The sequence below is a fragment of the Lampetra planeri genome, chromosome 10 (genome assembly GCF_965212315.1).
Source record: "Lampetra planeri chromosome 10, kcLamPlan1.2.h2, whole genome shotgun sequence".
NCBI classification, from domain to species: Eukaryota; Metazoa; Chordata; class Hyperoartia; order Petromyzontiformes; family Petromyzontidae; genus Lampetra; species Lampetra planeri.
The window spans coordinates 1,984,418-2,007,326 of NC_136116.1; the positions used below are offsets into that span (position 1 = coordinate 1,984,418).

The 22,909-nt window shown below is 52.3% G+C and overlaps 2 protein-coding genes across 4 annotated transcripts in view; one reads left to right on the forward strand and one right to left on the reverse strand.

Moving 5' to 3' along the window:
- Positions 1-6,301, reverse strand: part of LOC144721124 (low-density lipoprotein receptor-related protein 2-like) — an 86,006-nt gene extending 79,705 nt beyond the window's left edge. Inside the window, exons 1-3 of the mRNA XM_078598519.1 lie at positions 6,241-6,301; positions 5,676-5,792; positions 3,394-3,513 (exon numbers count right to left, since the gene is read on the reverse strand). Of these exons, the coding sequence (XP_078454645.1) occupies positions 3,394-3,513; positions 5,676-5,792; positions 6,241-6,301 (298 nt within the window). The remainder of the gene's footprint in view (positions 1-3,393; positions 3,514-5,675; positions 5,793-6,240) is intronic.
- Positions 6,302-12,581: 6,280 nt separating this feature from the next.
- The window catches only part of LOC144720820 (uncharacterized), a 48,630-nt gene continuing 38,302 nt past the window's right edge, over positions 12,582-22,909 (forward strand). For 2 of the 3 annotated variants that reach the window (XM_078597887.1, XM_078597888.1), the window contains exon 1: positions 12,582-12,712. In XM_078597887.1, coding sequence (XP_078454013.1) covers positions 12,674-12,712 — 39 coding nt within the window. In that variant the 5' untranslated portion in view covers positions 12,582-12,673. Of the gene's footprint in view, positions 12,713-20,886; positions 21,081-22,909 lie in introns of those variants that run through there. The other variant, XM_078597890.1, reaches the window with a different exon arrangement.

The following is a 22,909-nucleotide window of genomic DNA, read 5'->3' on the forward strand; positions in this document are numbered from 1 at the left end:
AATCCTTTAAACGATCAACACGCGGCGTTGATTCGGAAAGCGGAGGATCCGAGTCACCCTCGAGAGTTCGCTCATGCACGTCGCGGTTGATGAAGAGCGTTCCAATGCTCATTAGCGATTGGTCAATGCACCGAACATTCATACACATTCAAGGTCAAGAGGTCATCATGACGAATACCTTCCCCGTCAAATCCCGCAGTTAGAAATGCGACACCTGATCCCTGATGAGTTCTCTTTACAATCCCATCAACGCCATCTCACTTGACGTCTTCTCCTTGTTACACGGTCGACACGTCCTTCAAGGACCGCTGGTACAGTGTCATCACTGCCATCATCTCCAGCAGTGGGTCTTCTCTTGCCCTTGGACGCTGGCCTCTAGATGCCACTGCAATGCCCGGCTGAGTAACCCCCCCCCTCTCTATCCTGCACACGCGTCCCTTCTCATCGCGACCTCTACATCGTGATCAAATCAACAACATTTGCTTGCCTCTTCCAAACCTCCATGCCACTTACCCCCTACTACGCCACGCACTTGTTGCACTTGTATAGAATGCGCAGCAGCAGGGCTGGGAGTTCAACAGGGGATAGGGCGGGGTGGTGAAACACAGGTACCCCCGCTATCAACCCCCACAGGACCCAATCTCCGTGCTACGCATGATGAGTCACGGCGTCTTTGCTTCCCCCCCCTAACCTCCCCCTGCCCCGCCCCCCGCACAAGGCTCCCTACGATGCCCCTAACCCCCCCCCCCTCATAATCGCACTCACATGCGCTCCCGCCAGCCGCGCCAGGCTCCCGTTTGGTCACGGAGAGAGTTTTTATTGTTTTGCCCGGAGACGTTCACTGGCACCACCAGGAGCGAGAAACACCGCCGCGCGGTTACAGCCACCGACATCCACCCGGATCCATCACTCACTGCATCGCGGACTTTCAGATGCGCTTCTGCGGCCGTCTGGAACGCTCTTCCTTACGATATTAGGAAGCCACTGGAGCTACGCACATTCAAATTATCTCGATTGAAAATGTATTTCTTGCGAACTGATTTTGTTGTGCTTAGTTTGTTGCCCTTCCTCCACACCTCCGATTACCACCGCTGGCTACGTACGGTGCGAAAGAAGTGCAGCATACATACCCACCTTTCAAGTTTATTCAGTCTCACCTAACCCACACCGACTGTAACGGCCTTAATTTTAATATTTCTATCATACCCCCGCAACCGGTTGTAGAGGGGAGGTGGAGGAATCCTAGGCCTCCTTGGCCTCATGGCGCACAGAGCATGGGGCCACGAACCGGCCCTTGGTGCTGGTTTTGGGCCATTCATGGACCAGCAAAATCCAGCCTTCAGTGCCCGTTAAAGCAGATGGGGAGAGGGAATGGGTGGGGAGTGCTCCCTTTAATCTCCTTAACAGGGCTGCAGGGTGGCAGCGCAGTGGTAATACTTGTGCCTCGCAAAATGAGGCCCCTGGGTCTGATTTACAACTCGGACTCCTCTCTGTGTGGGTTTGGAGGTTCTTCACCTGCGCTGCGTGGTTTTCCATGGGATTACTCACAAAGCAAAGAAAAACTACCTGTGCGATGTAACTGGTAATGGCCAAACATCCCAATGTTATAAGGTAACCTGCAAATCTCTCAATTGGGATTGCACAGTATAGCACTACGAAAAGTTGGCAGGATCCTCGTGAATAAGAAACTTGAGACTGTGTACACTGGGCCAGAGGGTCAAGAATGGGCCCGATCCAGCATACATTGGGTTATGGGCAAGGCACGAGCAGGTCACGGGCGAGTCACGGGTAGGTCACGGGCAGGTCACGGGCAGGTCACAGGCAGGTCACAGGCAGGTCACGGGCGAGTCAGAGGCAGGTCACGGGCGAGGCACGAGCGGTTCACGAGCGGGTCACGGGTGAGTGACGAACAGGTCACGGGGGGATCACAGGCAGGTCACGGGTGAGTCACGAACAGGTCACGGGCAGGTCACGGGCGAGGCACGAGCGGTTCACGAGCGGATCACGGGTGAGTGACGAACAGGTCACGGACAGGTCACGGGTGAGTCACGAACAGGTCACGGGAGGATCACGGACTCACTCAGCGGTAGGGCGGGGTGGCCCGTCACTGACCAAACACAGCACTGAGCATTTCCCAGACCACCTCATTTGCCCGTGTAGGTGGTGATGTAGTTGGCTGTAGCCGTATCAGATGAATAATTCCGACCGTTGTGTTCTTTTCCTGAAGCCCTTAAATCGGCTTGACGAGTGGAGAGCAAATGTAACATGGACCTCTGCTGTGCAGTGCATGCACGCACAGACGGGAAACGTGGTATACGGCTCGCTGTGTTCACTCACTCCCTAATGTTCTCACGCACTCGCTAATTAGGTCATTTATGTACTCATTCAATCACTCATTAAATCACTTAGTCGCGAATTCAGACACTCATTACATTAGTCAATATATAATTCACGCCATTATGGTCACTCACGAAGTCAGTCAATCATTCACTTAGTCAATCGCTCATTCACTCATCACTTAAGAATGATATCACTCGTTTAAATAACATATTTGTTAATTCACTCGTTCGTTCAGTCACTCACTCGTTACCGTATTCTTTCACTCACTTATTCACTAAACCACATTAATTTACCAATGAAGCCAGCCATTCATTAATTTACTCAGCCACTCACATTTTCATCGACTCCATTTTCATCAAAGTACTAATTCAAGCATTACTTTTATTCATTCGCCCAGTCACCCGATTCACTCACGTATTCATTAACTCCCTAATTCACTCACTCACTCGTTCACCCATTCACCGACTCGCTCGCCGCAGGCCCAATTAACGCGGCGAGGTCTCGTGCCATTGAGCCGGGGACAATGCCCCTCGCTGCGGCGCTGCCACGCGTGGCCCCCGCAAGCCACACGGCCGCGCGGTCCGCACTTTAAACATTCACGCTGACACCACCACCATCACCACCAACCACGCGGGCTCGCGCGCGCCTCATTACGACACAAAGGCTGAGAAACTCGTTCATGAATCGTTCTACCTCCATAGGGGACCACGAGTTGGTCACCACGGCGTGTAGGTCGGCGACCTATTTCATGTTCACCGTTCCAATCTCGTGGTGGCGAACAGCACCGCAATGACAAGCTGCAAACGGCTCGGGGGAGGCCTTCATCCAGCGGCGGATTGAAAATGGCAGGTTTAAAGGTACCCCCTCCCCTCCTCATATGTATTGGAGGGTTTTTTTCCGGGCACTCCGGTTTCTTCACACACGCAAACAAAAATGTGGCTAATAAACACGGTGTCATAAATGGCGGGGCAAGACCCTCTTTAAAAAAAAACCCATGTGACCCAGTTAAACGTTCCCAGATGCACGCACGACACCTATCACGAGCGACCCCACTCGAGCCCTCCGCTGATGTCACAGAGTCCCCGGAGCTGTCACCGAGGGAGATGCGAGGAGGCTCCCTCCACGAGGAGTCGAGGCCGCGCCGGCCACGTGACTCGAGCCCAGTCGGCGCCGCTGGGGAGCAGCGTTGCCCGGCAACGCGCAAACCATCCCGCGTCAACCCCCGCTCCGTCTCCACGGGGCCCGCTCACTCGGGGGCCCACGTGAACCCACGTGAACCGAAGAGAACACCCCCTCACCCCCACCCCCTGCCCCCCCACCTCGTGTCGATATCGTTACCCCATAAAGAGGCCCGCGTCTGAGCGGGGTTTGTGGATGGCGCAGGGATGGGGCGCGTGATGGTTGCCAGTGGATGGCAGAGCAGCAAGTAGGTTGAACAGAACTCCTGTACGTAGTCCCCTCTTGCGGAAGGCACCACGCTTTCTCTTCGCCGTAAAACATCTAAACTTGTATAGTAAGCGTAACGATGCCGCATTATGTACCCAGAAAAGCCTCGCCGAGTCTCATTCAAGACTGCCGCAGGACGTCCGTGTTGGTATGTTTGGTCAAAGCCGTTCATGATAGTTTGGTGCCGTGTGGGGGAAACCAGAAAGCCCACCACGCATACGAGGGTGTGATCCCCAGCACTGCCATGCCCTGGCCACACCTCTGCAGCCCCGCGTCTACAACGCCTGGCAAGCCCATGAGAAATCCCATTGCAGGCAGGGTCCTCAAAGCACACGGGTAACGGGACCCGGCAAGGCGCTCTGTGGCGAGGGGTCATTATAATCGTTGTTACAGAGAGGAATCTCGGCAAGGGGGTCCGGCGCGGGACCCCTGCCCGGGCAACAATGCGGAGAATGCGCCGCGCGCGAGCGTTAATCTCTCCCCTCGCCCTCCCCTTTGTTCGGCAGGAGAATGAGCGACTCTGCTCGTACGGCAGGGCAGCGTCGACCTCAACTCCAGAAACTCAACCCCCCCCATTAGATCGCGAGCTGCAACGAGGTGAGCGGAGGTGGGGACAGTCGGCGCGCGCAAAGAGTGGCGGCCATCAGCACCACCACCACACGTGTACCACCACTAGCACCACCACACGTACACCACCACTAGCACCACCACTAGCACCACCGCACGTACACCACCACTAGCACCACCACTAGCACCACCGCACGTACACCACCACTAGCACCACCACTAACACAACCACACGTACACCACCACTAGCACCACCACTAGCACCACCACACGTACACCACCACTAGCACCACCACTAGCACCACCACTAGCACCACCACACGTACACCACCACTAGCACCACCACTAGCACCACCACTAGCACCACCACACGTACACCACCACTAGCACCACCACTAGCACCACCACTAGCACCACCACACGTACACCACCACTAGCACCACCACTAGCACCACCACTAGCACCACCACACGTACACCACCACTAGCACCACCACTAGCACCACCACTAGCATCACCACACGTACACCACCACTAGCACCACCACTAGCACCACCACTAGCACCACCGCACGTACACCACCACTAACACCACCACACGTACACCACCACTAGCACCACCACTAGCACCACCACTAGCACCACCGCACGTACACCACCACTAGCACCACCACTAGCACCACCGCACGTACACCACCACTAGTACCACCACTAGCACCACCGCACGTACACTACCACTAGCACCACCACACGTGTACCACCACTAGCACCACCACTAGCACCACCACATGTACACCACCACTAGCACCACCACTAGCACCACCACTAGCACCACCGCATGTACACCACCACTAGTACCACCACTAGCACCACCGCACGTACACTACCACTAGCACCACCACACGTGTACCACCACTAGCACCACCACTAGCACCACCACACGTACACCACCACTAGCACCACCACACGTGCACCGCCACAGTGGCGAGCTCCGTGCTCCGAGTCGAATCCACACCGCCCCGTCGACACTTCACACGCCGCGGTTGTTCAGCGGCGGCAGTTCGTTGCCCACGATCCACGTGCACAAGGCAGACTTGTTTTTGTAACGTGGATTATTAAAGAAGCACGTCACAGGCTGCGTTGTACCCTTAGGCGTTATGGACACAATTCTGAAAAGCATGGCCAATTGGATCGTGAATACAATCGTGTAAATTGCATTGCTGTTGTATCCACAACAATCTCGCGGAGCCTCACGGCTGCTTTTCAATTGGTTTGGCCAATTCCGTAAAACGAGAAATATTAAGAGCACATAACGGTGACTCACACGGGCGCACAAGCCCCGAGGTCACCTTTGAAAAGCGGCGCTGCTGCTGCTGCTGCACGCGCGGGGTGCCAGTGACTCCCGAGTCAGCGCCACCCAAACCCGCGTCGCTGGTCGCCCCTGTGAGACGCGCGGACCCTCTCCGTGAAATTGGGGGCCCAATTTGGGGGGGGGGGGTGGGGCTGCACGCGGCATCACGACACCTGCTGCTACTGTCTCGAGCTTTTCCAACATCCCAGGCGCGTGGGAACGAGTCTCAACTAAATTGATGGCACGTAGCCATAGAAACCCCACGCAGAGCCCATAATTAAAAACAATAATGATGGTGGTGATGACAGTGACAAAGGCGACTGAGAGTGTACAGAGCATAGGGCTCGCCACCCACGTCCAAAATGTGTGGAGGCCAACGGCTACGGCGTCCGCCCCACTGCGTCCTCACGTCCACGCCGAAGCCCCGACTCGAATCGGGGTCGAGAGCGCGGGGCGCGTCACACGCAGCGCGCGGGACGCGAGGCGCAGCGGCGCTCCTTGAGCGAGCGCGCGGTAGCGGGACCCCCCCCCCCCTTACCGAGGGACGCGCGCGCGGCCGCCGCCAGGCACGCCACGACGAGCAGCCCGCCGGCCACCATGGCTCGCTATGCCTCCTCCTCCTCGCCGAGAAGTTCTCGCTCTTTCTCGCTGCTGCTGCTGCGGTCCAAGCGGCAGCCTCGTTCTCTCCCTGCTCCCTTCCCCGTCTCGCCTCCCCCGGGCTCGCGGCGGTGACGGCGCTGGCAGAGCGCGGTATTGTGATGGAGATGAGGCAGGACGCCCCCTCCGCCACGCTCGCTTCAATGGGCACGAACTCCACTCCACAAGCCCGTTTTATGCTCCGGCCAGGGCCCTGGAACGTGGATTCATGCCAGCTTCTTTTCTATCGCCCCCCCCCCAATCCTCTGCTCCCATCCCCAACCCCACCTCACCCCTCCCTGCGCAGCCGCCACCCGCTCCCGCCGTCACTCACCCTCTCACCCCTGAACCCCACACCTCCCGTTTCACACCCCCTCGTCCCGTGGGCTCGCGCCTCCTCCACTTTCTTATCCCATCCCCCTCGACCCTCTGCGCCCCCACCGGCCACGCGGATTCGTGACGCGGTCCCTCCCCATCGTCCGCTGCTTGGGGACCGCCGGTCCCGGAACAGAGATCCGGGGCCTCGATCTCTCAGAGGAGAAACCAGACCCCCTAGGGGCTTCTTCTTCGTCGTGCCAGCTCGCCGGTAGGTGAAGCACGGCCCCGGCGTGAGCCGCGGCTCAGGAGAACATCAGTGAGAGAGGTGTTGACGATGCTGTCAATTCGACTGAAACTGCAAACGAAAAACAAGAGTCCCGATTTGAGGTCTCGGCGCCGTGGCTGCGTGCGAGTGAAAGTGGTGCAGGTTGTGTAGCGTGGAACTCGGGATAGTTTCACCGCCCGGGTTTAACAACAACAAATCGAGATCTCTCGTCCACTTTAATTACTGCAACTGCTGTTACTATGATGAATGCACCATTAGTCGTGTTCCAGGCCTGTGTGTGGGGGGGGCGTCACTGTGCCCGTAGAGACTGTTCACGTGGCTGCGGGGTTCACTTCTTATCAACGTCGCGTTAAATCAACGTCGGCCGACATCAACGCGTTCCTCTCGGCTCCGCGCCTCTCACTGGAACTCTGCTGCGGAGGGGTGGAGGTAATAATCGCGGACAGGAGACTATTTAAAAAAATGCTTCGCTCCCTCCTGCGTTCTGTTAAAGTCAACCGCTGCTATTCAATTGACGGACTGGTCCCCACGAAAGGAACGTGAAAATTCCACCATTGGCTCCGAGCCGCCATCAGCGCGACTTCCACGTTGGGTTTAATCCCGTGGTTTTAGTTAAATGCGTGCGACCATTGGGAACGATATTAACTAACTTGCTGACTTTTTGTTATTTTACCAGAAGCGACCTGACCACAAATGATAGCTCAACAAAGTGGCTTATCATCGTGTGGAAATTGATGGCAGTCAAACACTCGAAAAGCATTATTCTAAATGTACATGTTCTCCACGGGGAAAACATGCAAACTCCAAATATGCAGGCTTCAGGGTCAGGATCGAACCCACGACCTCCTGCATATAAATCGAGGTAGTTAACATCTCGCCACCGATACAAAGTGCGCCTTCGATGAGCACGGTCGGCTACGTACGGCGCAAAAGAAGTTCAACACGCGTACGAACTACTCAGGGTGAAGTGTGACCCTTCCGTGACGCCACGAATAGTGAGCGAGTCCCCGCGACAGACTGAAGAGAGTCCCTTTGACCCTCAGCGTCTGCAGTTCAAGTCCCAGCTCGAGACGCGCCTCTTCGCCGACGCTCGTGCAATCTTTCTATTGCCACCTTCATCAAACTCCGGTGGCCCTTCCACTCTCGGCCCCCTTAGCCCCCCACGCCCGAGCCGCGCTCATGCCGGCTGCTGTGAGCAAGTTGCGCGGCGCGTGCCTCGCCGTTCCGCTCTGGCCCCACCTCGCACTGCCAGCCACCGGTCGCAAATTCACCAACCAGCCTTGACCCAAAAGGAGGACCACCTCCCCTGCGTCTCGGGTTCATCCACTTTGACTCCCATCGCTCAAGGCTCTGCGTAGGGTATAGGGGCTGGAAGATGCGGACGAGAAGAAGGACGGGAGATGGCCCATACTCCTTCTCCCCCACCACCACCACCTCCGTATCTCCCCTCGCCTACCCCCACCGCAATAATCCGAGAATCGCACGCGGTTCCTAAACTCACGGGAGGACGCGGGGGAGGGATGCGGGTGCCAGGAGGTGGCCGACAGAGGGGGTTCCCGAGGGAGGGTGTCAGTCCCGGGCAGTGTGGAGGCATGCGGATTCCGCGGCCTCCGGTACGTGGTACGAGGCGGCACCATGACCCGCTCCTGCGGCCCCGTCTCCCCAAGAGCTCTACTCCCCTCCACGGGGGAGGGGGGGGGGCCGGACCCGCCGAGCCCCCGGGGATGAGAAGAGAGGACACGTTACTCCCTTAAGATATCCTGGACTCCCGCCGCGCGTTGTGCACCGCTCAGGTCGCCAGCGCACGGGTCACCACCAGGCGCTGGCGTCGCCTTCTCAGCAGCAGCAGCGGCAGTGGCAGCCCTTGGGTCTCTGTGGTGAACGGAGAGCAGAGGTCGGAAACGGGTTTTGATTCCTTACCCGTACCCGGCCGCACCAGGGTAGGGTACGGGTATCGGGTACCTGATGCGACCTCTGGGATGAAGCCATGTTGCAGGCGCGGGTGGGTTGATTCTAGGAACTTGAATTGTGAGAAGAGACAAGACGTTGGGAAATGAGTGACAAACAGTTACTCACCAGTGACTCACGGTCTACCCGTACCCGGCCGCACCAGGGTCGCAAACGGGTACCCGTACCCGGCCGGGTACGGGTAGCCGGGTATCGGGTAGGGTACGGGTATCGGGCACCCGGTTGCGACCTCTGACGGAGAGCGACCGCGCAGGAGCGGGAGAGCCCCCCCCCCCGTCCAAGGCGTCCCACGGCGCCCCCATCACCAGGGGGCGCTCAGAGCCACGCGTGAGAATTCTCGAAGCAGACATCGGTTCATCGAATTCAATCGATTCCTCGTTATTACTTGGCGATACGTGCATCAAAACAGACGCGTCAGAATCAACGGTTCACTACTTGTGCGAATTAAGGTTTATTAATATTTTTGTATTGCAGATGAAAATAATGGATGTAACCCTGCATCGATTAATCGGCCGATAATTATCAAGCTCCCGATATGCGTGCATCAATTCGCGCGTGTAAGCTCGATGTTTAATGTCGCGTGTCATGGGGTTCTCATGGATCTGCAAAGTCGTGCGGGGCCTGTAGCATATGTTATAAAGGGGCCCTAAAAAATACACATAAATATTAAAAGACATTTTTTACTTCCATAGTAAAGTAATTGTATTTTTTCATTTGCTATACAGCCAGATAATACGACAAATCGCTGACCTTAAACACCCAGTCGTTCATGAAAGTTGAAGGCAGTATAGTACTATAGTAATAGAGCAAGTGCAGAATCACTGAACCGAAATTGATAGCTTGAAAGTGTTTAGCGCGGGGCCCTTGAAAGTGCGGGGCTCGTAGCATATGTAGCTACTTTTGCTACTAGTGAAGTGACGTATATTGGGTCACTAAGGCGCACAGCGTCAGTTACTTATAGAGGTAGAACTGGAGTGTAGGTAGCCCTCTCTGCCAGCAGGGTGTGCTATGCCATGGTAAATGGTCCATAAGGAGCATGGTTTTAGCGGCGGGCAGAGAGAGAGAGAGCATGTGAGGACGTAGCAGCCCGATTGGCTGGCAAGGGCACGTGACAGGACAGGGTAAGGATGTGGGCCAAAGGTGACAGAAGGGACATGTGATGTCAGGCCCAGAGTCTTCTAGGGAGTTCTAGAAGGGGGCGTGGCCGAGGCAGAGCCGGGCCACGCTGAGGGGCAAAAAAGGGAGGTCCCGAGGTCCGATCCGGGCTGTCTACTGGAATGGAACCCGCCATGCTACGTCGTTTCGGTGTTCGTTCTTTACGCTGACCTGACCCGGTTATGTAGTTACCCCGTGGTGGTTACCACTACATAGTTATCCCGTTGTTACGTTCATGTAGTTACCCCGTTGTGGTCAAAGAATAAACGTGTGGCCTCCAAAGTCAAGGGTGTCTCTCACGTGAACCCACTACACTCGGATAATCCGGCACTGGGAGGGATACCTCCACCCGCAACGGGGCAGCCAACCGGCATGCAGCCAGACTCCCTTCCATCTTCTCGCCGCGCAAACTCGAGCAGCGCAGAGTAACGCCGCAAACTTCGCGGGGAAATCTGCGCGATTTCAGCGCGCGTGGAGCAGCAGCAGCAACCCCCCCGGGTCGCGCGCCTCGTCTGGGGGGCGCTGCCACATGGGGTGCGGCTGCCCGCCACGCACCACCCGGGTGGAGCACGGAATCCGAATACGTGTGTATGTGTAGTGAGTTCAACTGAGTCACAGACGCACTTCTTGGAGGCAACACATTTATTAAACCAACACACGGGGTACTACCCCTTAACACATTAACAACTTATGGTGGTGGACCACCAGGCTATCTACACTAATTACAATGGAATTAAGCTAGGACGGACCGGACCCTAGCCTGGGTCCGGGTCCACGTGTTGGTGACTCTTGGAGGAAGACAACAGCAGCCGGTCCCGCTCGGAGACCCGGCGTATATCCTCTGTGGTGTGGCTGGCTCCGCCCCTCGCCACGACCACCTTCGAGAATCCTCGAGGAGGATCTCGACCTGACACGTGACCACCCCTAGCCCCCACCTGGGGGCCCCTGTGTAGACTCAACTGGTCACGTGTCCTCTGGCGTCAACCAGAGTGCCACGGCCTGTAGGGGTTGGCACTGCACGCAGAGCGTGGTGCCATCCAGCACTGCCAATCAGCGCTCACCGAGCCCTTCTCGGGTCGCTACTGCCCCCACATCCACGTGGTGCCCGCGATGTCAACACACCGCACGCCGTGCCTCTCTCGAGCCGGCATTACACAGTGACATCCGTGATGTCACTACACATGTATACAGTATTTTTTTACTGCAGGAGAATTCCGATAAGCTATGGAGCTCTTTTCCCACAGACGTCAAGTAGGAGGTGGGTCAGAACGTTACGGCGGTGGGTGCCTTGGGCGTGAGAGAGGGGAGACCGCGCGTCTTCGCCAGTCGGTGGCGGTAGCGACGCTCGCTCGTGGTTGCCTGTAAGCCAGCAACTGTGGAGGAAGCTGCGAGGGTTGGTGGGTCACACACAGATGTCGCTGCGCAACTCCCCCCTCCCCGTGCACGTCGAGGAGGAGCCATAACCCTGGCTTGCCGGGATAAGGCGGTACAAGCAAAGTTGTGGACTCCATCTGTGACTGTGTGTATGTATGGGATAGAGTGTTTCCCCCTCGCATGCGGGGCTTTCCTCCGGGTGCTCCGATTTCCTCCAACACGTAAGCCACTCATTAATTGACCGATAGCATCTCACTGTAGAGAGGATGGCGGAGCTGTTGCTGGTCGCGCTGGATCCACATGTGGCTGCTCCTCGCGCCTCTCACTCGCGATACAAATTGGAATTGTTATTATTGTCAAAAATAATAACTATCGATAAGCAGACTACGTCTCCATATATCTGTCTCTCCGCATATATGTTTTATTTTTTTATTGAGGCAAGTCATGTACAATAATGGCAGTACAAACACAACCCTTGTCTGGTTTCGACTTACAGGGTCTCGTCAGCAGACTCACGCTTGTGCTTGAATGGCGGCGAGCTGCCTCGTGCAATTCGGGCAATCTCTTTAAGATACGAGTCCATACTTCACCACTCTGGTCAGCGCGGGTTGGTGCAGGGAGCGCATTTTGATAATGATCATGACGCGCATCGCATCACGTGGATCTGCGTTCATCTTTAAAGTAACAAGATCGATGTACAAATGTCATCGTTCATATAGATAATCAAGTATTTAAATTACCGAATCAACATAGAGAAATCAGTGGACTTTTAACGCCAATATTATCCAGCCGCATGTATTTACACAAACTCAATTGATGTATCGATTGCCACGAACTGTTCTACAACATTGCACAATGATGTGTGCTATTAAGGGTCATTGCGCGAAACGTCGCATATTATATATTTATATTGAGTGTGTCCGAGGGTGTTTCTTCGTTATTTGTGCACCACTGCCAACGCAGCAGCAGCAGCCGCAGACTCACCAGATGATTAGTTCAGCATCGCTAGGTGTGGTTCAGGTGCCTAGCGGCAGGCAGGTGGGGCGCATGGGTGGCTGACGAGGGGGCCCGGGTGGGAGGGAGGGAGGGAAGGAGGGGTGGTGCAGCGGGGGTTGGGCGCCCTGAAAAGCCGGCTCGACCTCATTTACTCATCACAAGAAGCACTCCGCTGGGCGTCGCGGGCAAAAACAACAAATCCTTAGAGAAAAATCAGTTTGTGGTTTACTTTCGGAGAATGTTCGCGACGGCCTTCAACGGATCGCTCCAGACCGGGGTAGGTGAGCCGGTGCACGCGTGTGTGTTTGTGTGCGTACGGGACGTTAGAGGCAGCGAGCGCTGGGGAGGTGATGACGGTGGGAGAGGTGCGGGTAGCAGCGGCGGCGGCGGCAGCAGACGAAGCTGGCGCGCAGCGGCGGGAGATGAAGGGAGGAGAGTAACGACGTGGGCTGGAGGTGCCCCCCCGCCGATCCTGTCCGGCTGTTTGCCGCCGCGGCGGTGGTCGGGCGGCCTGCCACATGCTCGAGAGGTTGGGGTTGCCACTCGGTCGTCGCATAAGCACCTCGCGAACAATGCGGTCCTCCTAGGCCAGTGGCTCTTAACCTGCTGGGGGTGCCAGGTGCCCTTTCTGGGGGTGCGAGACGTGGCCAATATTAATTTTAGAAGGTAAATACTCGAAGCGCAAATTAAGCACGGACACGTCAGTAAAACTACTTTGTTTCATCAAACCAATGTATTTGTTAACATTGCACTTTTTTTGATTGAGAACCAAAGGGGTGCTAGGCTGCAGTAAAGGTTAAGAACCACTGTCCCAGGCTGTGATGTAGCGATGACGATGGTGGGGGTAATGATGATGACGGTGGTAATGATGACTATTACGACAATTTTGATGTCAGTTATGACGGTGGCGTTAATGATTGATAGCCAGGCACTCCTCTATTTAACCAGGAGATTAAATCAACCGACTGAGACGAATGAGACAGCATTGCCTCTGTTGTCAAGGTGATCACTGTGAGGGTGGTCGTGGTGATGATTTTGGTGGTGGTTATCTTGTTAATGTTGGTGATGTCATTGATTGATTACAATGGTTAACGTTCCTCAGTCTTGTAGGCACATGACCAACATCCCAGCATCGCGTGTAAGGAGCAACGCGTGCATCCACAAAATTAGAACGTGCGTAGTTGTCTCGTTGGGTTTTATATAAATGTTCGTGGATTTTGCGGAACTCTTCCCCGGTGGGTCACCGAGCGCAGTGCTGCGTTCCACGTGGGGCTTCATGACGGCTTTCGTGACACGTGTCCGTGAGGGGGGGGGGGGTTGCTGAACCGTGACTTGGGAAATATAATTCTGTGAGGCTGCTGCTGCGTTGGCCGTGGTGCACAATCGACACAAACGACTCGACACACGCGCGTCAATAACATTGCCACGTTTGTCAGTAACGCAACAGACACCACCCTTGCTCATGAAGAGGGGCCATTGCCTGGAACGTCGGCGTTATTGACGAATGCCTTTCTGCCGCGCCACGTGAAGAAGCTGGCGACGAGTGAGGCTGCATCGCGGCGCCCCGATCCCTCGATGGCGTCTTCTCTCCGCTTCCTCCTCTCGCTTCTGCAAATCCTCCCAACACCTGCTTATCCAAGTCGCCACCGCCACCCGTGGCTTCCAGCGTCGAGCGTTGGAACCACGGTATTCGCCATTTAGGAAAATAACAAACTATTTTTATTTAATCATAGGCTCACTGAGCTATTTAGTTATTTTTTTTGCCGGAAGCGACCTGTCCACAAACAATAACTCAACGAAGTGGCTTATCACGTGGAAATTTATAGCAGCCAAAAACCCTAAACGCGTGTTGATTCTAAATGTCGAAGGAAAACCCGGAGGACCTGGAGAAAAATTCACACGACCATGGGGAGAAACATGCGAACTCCAAATATCTAATATGGGACCTTCCAGTATCAAAATATAAGAATGTCTTCTTGGTTCTTTCGGTAAAGTCACGTAGAAGGGAAATAATAAAATAATAAAAATAAAACATAATAAAATAATTCTCACGACGTTTCGGCCACAACGCAAGCAGTCGTCAGGTGAAGAACAGGTCTGTCGGCAAGACAGCGTCTGAATGAACACCACCATGCTTGGCAGCGTATATTTAAGCTGGGTTGGAGGTGGAAGAGCGCCTTGACAAAGGGATTTGCATATCAAGAGGAATTTATCATATTTATGGGAAATGCAGATATGGGATTAGTCACTACTTGTGGAATGCGTAGGAGGTGGGCGGCAAAGGGAGTGAGTAGGGTTAGCATTAATAAAGGGAAGGAATGTTAATAGTATGGAGCTGCAGCAGCTAAACTATCACGTAAAAAACTAAAATATAAACTACATCAGTATCATCAATATACTAAATATACTCTCCAATAAGCTGAGCTACTAACAGTAAGTCATACATTACAATTCTATGTCGCAAAAAATATAATATGCCTCCAGCTAAACTTTTTTCTCTTACATCACACGGGTCTACCCCGTACTATATACTGCCATAGACAAACCCAACATTAAATTATATTCTGTATTACTATACACCACCTTAGACTATACAACCCAGCTTAAATATACGCTGCCAAGCGTGGTGGTGTTCATTCAGACGCTGTCTTTCCGACAGACCTGTTCTTCACCTGAGGACGGCTGCTTGCGTTGTGGCGAAACGTCGTGAGAATTATTTTATTATGTTTTATTTTTATTATTTTATAATTTCCCTTCTACGTGACTTTACCGAAAGAACCAAGAAGATGAATCCCTGCAGTCACGAAAGCTTTAAATCGAAATATAAGAATATGTTTTACCTTTTCTGTCAATAAAACAGTTGTTAACACTTTGAGACTAGCCTCTAAAGAAAGCTGGCTCTGGTATGGACCAATCAGATTCAAAGACAAGGTATACATTACACTGCGTAACGAAAAAAAATTGTTCCTGGGTACTAAGTGTTTTCCAATAGCTTATGCCTAAAAATACATAAAATGGCTATTATTCCCCACAAACTTTGCTTTTGTGACCAGGACAGTGATATTTAGAAATGTACCTATTTTCAATGAGAAAACCTGTGCATTTGTGTCATTCCTTCACGTAATTTCCTGGTCACAAAAGGAACATTTGTGGGGAATAATAACCATTTTCTGTACTTTTGAGGCATGAGCAATTAGAAAATAACACTTGCTACCCAGGGACAAAAGTCGTGTTACATAGTGAATTATCAGAGCATGTGTTGCTGTTTCCATGCTCCCACAAGTATATGTAGTTAATGCAGACGGGATTCCTTGCAAAAGGTTTCTGTTTGGTGTTTAACATCTCAGCACTTATTTTATTGCCAGAAAGGGTAAAACCTATTCTCATATTCAAAGGCGTTGGGGTTTGGTTCCAACCGGACGGCCTTCAGTATACGAGGCAAGGAAGATAACATTTCACCACCGCGGCTATGCCCTTTGCATTAATGGAAAATTAGAGACAAGCTGAAGTAGTGCGATTTATGGCCATGCAACCCAAACTATGGGCCGTATCATGAACTATACGAACTCTCTTTGCTGAAGCCTCTCCAGTCGTGGAGAGCCGACTTTGACACTGGCATTTAGCTTATGCTGCTGCTATCTTACGCTAGAATGGAAGACCACCATCTCGCGCCGTCGCCCCCCCCTCCCCACGATCCCGCGAGGCAACAATCCACCCAGCATCTGCACATGTGGTCATTTCATCGCTCCATCTCCCCGGTGGATGTGCTCCTGGATTGCGATCCATTCTTTGGCCACCATTCTGTTATCAATCTCGATCGCGAGTCCTGGCCCAAGCCAGCTTTTTTTAACAGTTTGCATTCCGTACTTAACCTGCGTGTGGCACCTCATCCACGTGTTCCTCTCTTTTGTTTCTCAGTGCAATACTTAAGCGTGCATCTGTCCATACTTTCTTCCTGGCGTAGTTTTCAGTGCGTTTTTCTTTTCCTTTATAATATACCCGTTAAATAATACAGTACATCAAAACCAGAACCACACCGTCGCCCTTCGGGCTCGAATTGTGTACGTCCACGTGGACCCGCGATGACAACGACCCGTCATCGCAAGAGCCGTGAACCGGGTAAGGGCCAAAGACGGCTCGCGACTTAATTTGAGGTGTCATTCAAGCGCACACCTTGCCATCCCGACTCGCTGTCGCTTTTAAGATCCGGAGAGGAACCGCGTGACTAAAGAGCAATGTGTTTTCTTTACGCGCTGTTTAACCAACGCCTCAACATCCCTACCCTGAACTGCCCATATAGGACTCGCCACTGTGATCTCTACATTGGGTCAAACTTAACATTTCTCAATGGTTGATGGCTTGTGCATCAGATCTTATTTATTCATGATGTACTTACAAAAAATTCCGCAGACTACCTGCTGGATCTCCTCTCTGTTTCGAAGAACAAATGTGACCTAAGGTCTTCGCTCATTTACCAGCTTCACATTCCCTATTGCCGTACAAATACTGGAGGAAGGGCCTTTGCTATTGATGCCCCCAGGGTCTGGAATGCTATTGCCAATAAACTGCAACTTGAATCACTACCTATGAGATCTTCACTCAAAACTGCTCTAGAGGAGTTGTACACCCCTAGCTGCCACTGCAATTCAGTGGCCTAAAATAAAATGTTTCGCTCCGGATGACCGCTGCAATGTATGATCTGTGTTTTGATTTAGTGTGCTGATCTTAAAGGTGCATTGAAAAATGTTGATACTCCAACTGATGCTCCTGCTGTTGTGGAGTGACTCATGCAGCCAGCTATGGCTGCAGAGTTTGGTAGTACATGTTAATTACGCCGTTTATTGTGAAAATTCAGTCAGTTCCTATGATCACTGTTTCATTGCTTTTGTGGCTTTATTTTGGTGATTTTCAAAGTTTTTTTGGTTTGGCCATGTTTGTTTGTTGTAGTACAGAGTTAGACTGATGGCCTTAATCTAAGTTGTCTTGTGGTTGTTGTTGTTTGACTTGCATCCCACTGGGATTTTTGCACACAGTGTTGGTGTACGGTGCTTTTTCTGCAATATTTTGCTGTCTTTTCTTGGATTTTCTGTTTGCACTTAGTCACTTTAAGATGTTTTCTTGTTCATGTTTTTGTTTGTTGCGGTTGCACCCGATTTAAGAGCCGAATGGCTTACAGGGCTGTACCTAATACACGAACTTGAACCCTACACTTTAGTCCTCTTTCCTTAGCCGCCAATGGTGCCACTGCACCCCCCTCCCCCCAATGTCTGCCACCCCCAAATCTCATCATTCCATCCATTACCGATCCATCTCCCTTTCCCCTTCCGTCCATCGGTCTCCAGTCCAACGTCAAATTTGCCCGTCTCATCGGTGAGAATTGTGCACACGCCTGTTTATCGTTGCACCATGCCCTCTCGATGCCTGCCAGATTTATATCCCTTTCTGAAAACCTCACCCTCCAATCAAGCATATCTTTTGAATGCAATCCATCTCTTCTGAATACATGTATTGTCTATACCTTCAATTTCTCTTCTGAACACGTATTTCTTCCTGCCTCAGCAGTCCATCTGCTGTATTGTTTCACCTGAAGACGATTGATTGTGTTGCGATCGAAACGTCGTGATTTGTAATTATTTTATTATTTTTATATCCACGTGACTTTACCGAAAGACCCAAAGAGTGTGAATTCCTGCAGTCCCGAAAGCTTCAAGTCAAGATTCAACACGTCTGTCTCTTATAATTAAATCTCTGATCTCGCATCTGCGATTAATGCACCGCCCACCCTTGGCATCCACTTCTGGATGCGTCTCGCTCGCTGCCTCTTCTGGGCCGGGAGACCTCGAATCTGGGGGGAGCTTCACCCTCCGGCAGTGAGTGGCTGTAGCGGTGTGGCCACCATCTGGAGGCGTCTGAGATTGCAGCGTAGTCGAGGCTGTGAGGCTTCGGTCGCAGGGCCGGCGCTAGGGGGTGCTGTTGGGGTGACCTCTGCACCACCCGAATGTCCCTCTGCCCCCCCCTAGCACAATATAACTGGCTACCCCCCCCCCCTCTCCCCACCACACAATTGAGAGGATCTGGCGCCGGGCATGGCTCACAGTCGCGTCTCCGTGTCTTTCTGCCAAAGCAAAGAAGAATCGGAATCTTTCTTTTATCTTTGAGAAATACGATGAGCTATGAAGCTGGGTTTTTTTCACAGATGTCTAGTCGGGGCGGGTCTGCAAGTTTATCTACGACAAAAAATGCAACGAGAACCCGATATGAGTGCAAAGTATAGGAAAGGTAAACAAATCACAAAATAAATACATTCAAAAGATAACGTATAGAAGTTCAAATTGCATAAGTACACCGATTCCCAAGATTTGGCTAGGCAGAAAAAACGGTCCCGGTGTTGGAGAATTGCAGACCAGAGCCAGTGGTAGACTATCCACGTTTATATGGCAGAGACCAGGCCATCCACAGGGCGAACGCGTCGTGGCGAGTTACTGCTTTGTCCTCAAAGATACCGACTCGTGATTTTTTTTCCCATTGCATCAGCAGTTAACGGGTGTAATCTGTAGCGATTACATTGGGTGAATCAACCCCGATTCCGTAAGATCAGCACACACTCATCGCGTGTGTAAAAATCGATGTCTTTTTAATACATAGTATGTCACGATATGTTAGATAATGTGCTAACACCCCCACCCTCTCCGGCCACAAGAGGTCCGAAACATTCGCCCCATGTAACAAAATTGATCTCGCCATCAATCGAGACCCTGAACTACATCCGTTAAGAGAGCATGGCGATGGAGGTGGGGGCTGGGTAGTGTTGTAGCAATGTCCTTTCGCCAGGAACGGCCTCGCTGAGTCCAGAATTTTTTTCTGGAGTGTCTTTGCCACATTTGGACTGTTTGGCCATTTCCGTTGAGGGGGAAGACGCTCCAAACGCCGCACAGGCGGATTCAAGAATCCCATTTGCCGAGAGCTGAGACAATCTGGCTTCAGATGGCCTCCGCGGAGCTGTTGCTCGAGGCTCGCGTCCGGAGTGGAACCCTGGCTATGGATGGTCCGTAGTGACCGTCAGCGGTTATAAATAACCAAGCGATTGCAGAGCGCATGCAAAACATCACGGGCATTATTAAACAACGGATTTCCCCGTATAATTAAAAATTGCCCCAGTTTAAATGTTAAAAGTTTACCAGGAGAGGCATGAATGTGCACTTTGGGAGTTAATGAGTAATTTATATTTACCGTGTAACATTTTAGTCACGCCGGTTCAAATGAAGGCAAGGAGGCCTGCGGCGGCAGTGGTGGGCGACCAGGGCTCGAAAGCGCCTCCCACGTTAATCGTCGCCACTGGATTACAACGGGAAAATAAAGAGTTTGCCGACCGTTCAAGGTGATAATGGTGGTCGCCGTTCTTCAGAGCGAAGACTGTTGCATTTTTATTGTTGGGAGGTCGCACATTGAGAGACTGGCAGAAGGGCATTGAGGAGACTGGGAAGCGTTAAGAGAAATATCCTGATTTTTTTTAATTGACACGAAAGCAGTTGACGATCAAGTAGACGCTGCATAGGAAACTGCGTTAGAAAGACGATCTATTCAATGCCGGGATAAATGATCACTTTTTTGTAAACTTGGAGCGGCAACATATCCCGTATGACACTTACAGAGCGCCACACATTGACTCGCCTTCTCGCCTGTCTCCTATGCAATGTGTAAACATGCGCCGTTCATTTCTACGCAACTCTTGAGAAGTGGTCGCGTAGATGCCCCCTTATGAATTCGCATGTATTTTGTGTCAACTCGTGCAGGGGTCTATAAATTCGCACAGTGACTCGTAGACTCTCTTTGTATTTATAAGACTCGCGCAGAGATACGTACGACTTGCATAGAGAATTCTCTCACCGACGTCTTAAGCCGCGATGTCATTTTAGATCGAAAACAAATTTCTTAAACTGCTTTTCGTGTTTAGTTTGTTGTCCTTCCCTCCGATTAACATGGTTTGGCTACGTACGGTGCGAAAGAAGTTCTACACACGCGTACATTGTCGAATCTGTGAGTGGCGAGAAAAGCCCATCGTAACAGGAAAATAACGCAGGCCGGAAAGCCCCATGTTTCAAACATCCTCGACGCGATATAAATCCACATTATTGCATCGCGATTGAGAGCGGCTGTTCTTAGGTGAGCTTGAGTCCCACTTGAGAACATCTGCCTATAGTTAGGTGCCAAACTAACACCAGTTGTTGGCTGAAACTACCACATCATACACCGTGGTATCCACACTCTTATGACAAGATGGTGAATACGGGATACGTTTGGAGGCCAGAGCGTTTGCAGGTGATGCAAGTCCATAGCACGCCGTAATTGATGCGCGACCCCCCCGCCCCCCCCCCGCTGATCGGATGAGCGCGCACGGCTTTTTGTGAAGGCTCCGGGTGCGTGCCTCGCATATCTCTTGAAGGCGGAGAGGAGGAGGTGGAGACTGCTGGTTGGTGGCTGTCGCTGGCTTGTCGCACAACATCTGTGCACCACCGCCGCCGCCATCAGCAGCAGGTCGCCTGGGTCCGCGTGGCCTCTGTGGAATGCAGTTGTCGCTGTGATTGACAAAAGAACGGGGAAGTCGCGGAGGGTGTTTTTGTTTTCACTGCGAGGCTCGCTGCACGGTATGTTTGTATTTTTATAGTTGTGTATGCATTATTTAATTCTTTAAGCTATTTTGGTTGGCTGGGTGCTTTGCTATCCCAACACGTTTAACCGCATGGTAGAGGGTTTTTTTTGGTTAGATTGTGTAAATTACCCGACAGCCAATTAGTAAGGTTTGTCACGTAAACAAAAGATGGCAATTGGTGATGAGTTCAGCACACCGGTGTGTTGGCGAGTAAACCCACAACATTTACTTATCGACGACGACGACGTTTCGCCGGGAGTTACACCCAGTAGCCTCGTCAGGCGACAGCCAGAATTGTCGAGAAATCCTCCTGCTTCGGTCTTCAATAGAAGAGGAGGTCAATGTGGTGCCGTCAATGAGCGAATCCGGTGCCAAGACGGGGGGGGGTTAATGTAGTCAGAAATTACAATGGATCCCTATTATTCATTGGGTTATTCACAGTTAATCAAAATACATAATCTGTAGATTATGTAGACTATGTAGATTATGTATGTACATTACCGACTGTACATTGACATGATCTAACCCTAAAGAAACCTCTTATGGGTAATACCGGTCGCGAAAGCCGACGTGTTTAACACCGACGCTTTACCGCGTGTGCACGTTCATGGGCAGCTTCCACCGTGAGGATTTGTGAGGGGGGCGACGACGACGACATTCCTCATTCTCACGACCACACTGTCCAGAGCAGCAGCGATGATAGAGAGGCCGAGGACAAACGTGATCGTCGACCTGCTTGGTGTGGTCACCGCATAGCGGGGCCGCCGAGTCCTGCCCGGGCACTCGAGACGCGTCCGCGTGCTTGCAGACTGCCATTGCATTGCAACTGAAGTGATGTAGAAGGGCGCACAGAAGTGCCCCTCTGTTGCGAGCGCTAACTACCGTGGGCCTACAAAGCGCGGTCTTCTCTAGAAAGCTGCAGCGCGCGATGCGTAGTCCTTGGCGTCGGTCCGAGTGCAGGAGAGGATTGCGATCGACTCAGCAACCCCTCTCCTCCGCACTCTTCACCTGGCCACTCCTTGTTGACAGCGGGGCACATTATAAACTTGCCGGCTTTTTGTCATCGCGCCTTCACCACCGGTTCCCCACCACCATCACCACACCTCGTCTCGCTGCTCTCGTCTCAGACGCCCTACTCGGTGGCGTCACGCAAATCTGCTACACATACCAAGGGGGGGTCTCGAACTGTTACAGCCTCGCGTCACTATACACTACACTATACACTACACTGTTACAGCCTCACGTCACTATACACTACACTCTACACCACTACTATACACTACACTTACAGCCTGACGTCAGTTCTCTGCTGTCAGCCCCTCAGTGTGGAACTCTCTCCCTTTGCACAATCTGCAACGTCAAATGCCCTCTGACTTCTCAAGAAACATCTAAAGGCCTTTACTCTCTGCTTTGTCAGGTTTTCGAGTAGCCCTGAGCTTGGCTTCCACGCCTCTGAGTTGCTGACTTGTCTGCAAAATTTTGGCGCGGTATAAATGTCATTATTATTATTATTGAGTTTATTTTACCAGTTATTGGCCCATGTGGCACAAATCTGGTCCCTCCACGGAAAAACAAGGGCGAGGAGTTCCATTGTAGGTCAGCGGAAAGAAGGACTTTACATTGAGCGAGGGAAGGGGACAATATTAGGAATGACGATTGTAAGAACCAGGATAGCAAATGCAATTAAAAAAGACAGATGGAGCCGAGTGTGACATGTAGCGAGTAAAGACATCCGATGAGAAGATGGGCAACATTGGCGATGGACTGGTGGCTGATGGAGGGAAGGAGAAAGGGGAGGTGGTGGATCGGTAATGGACAGAATGA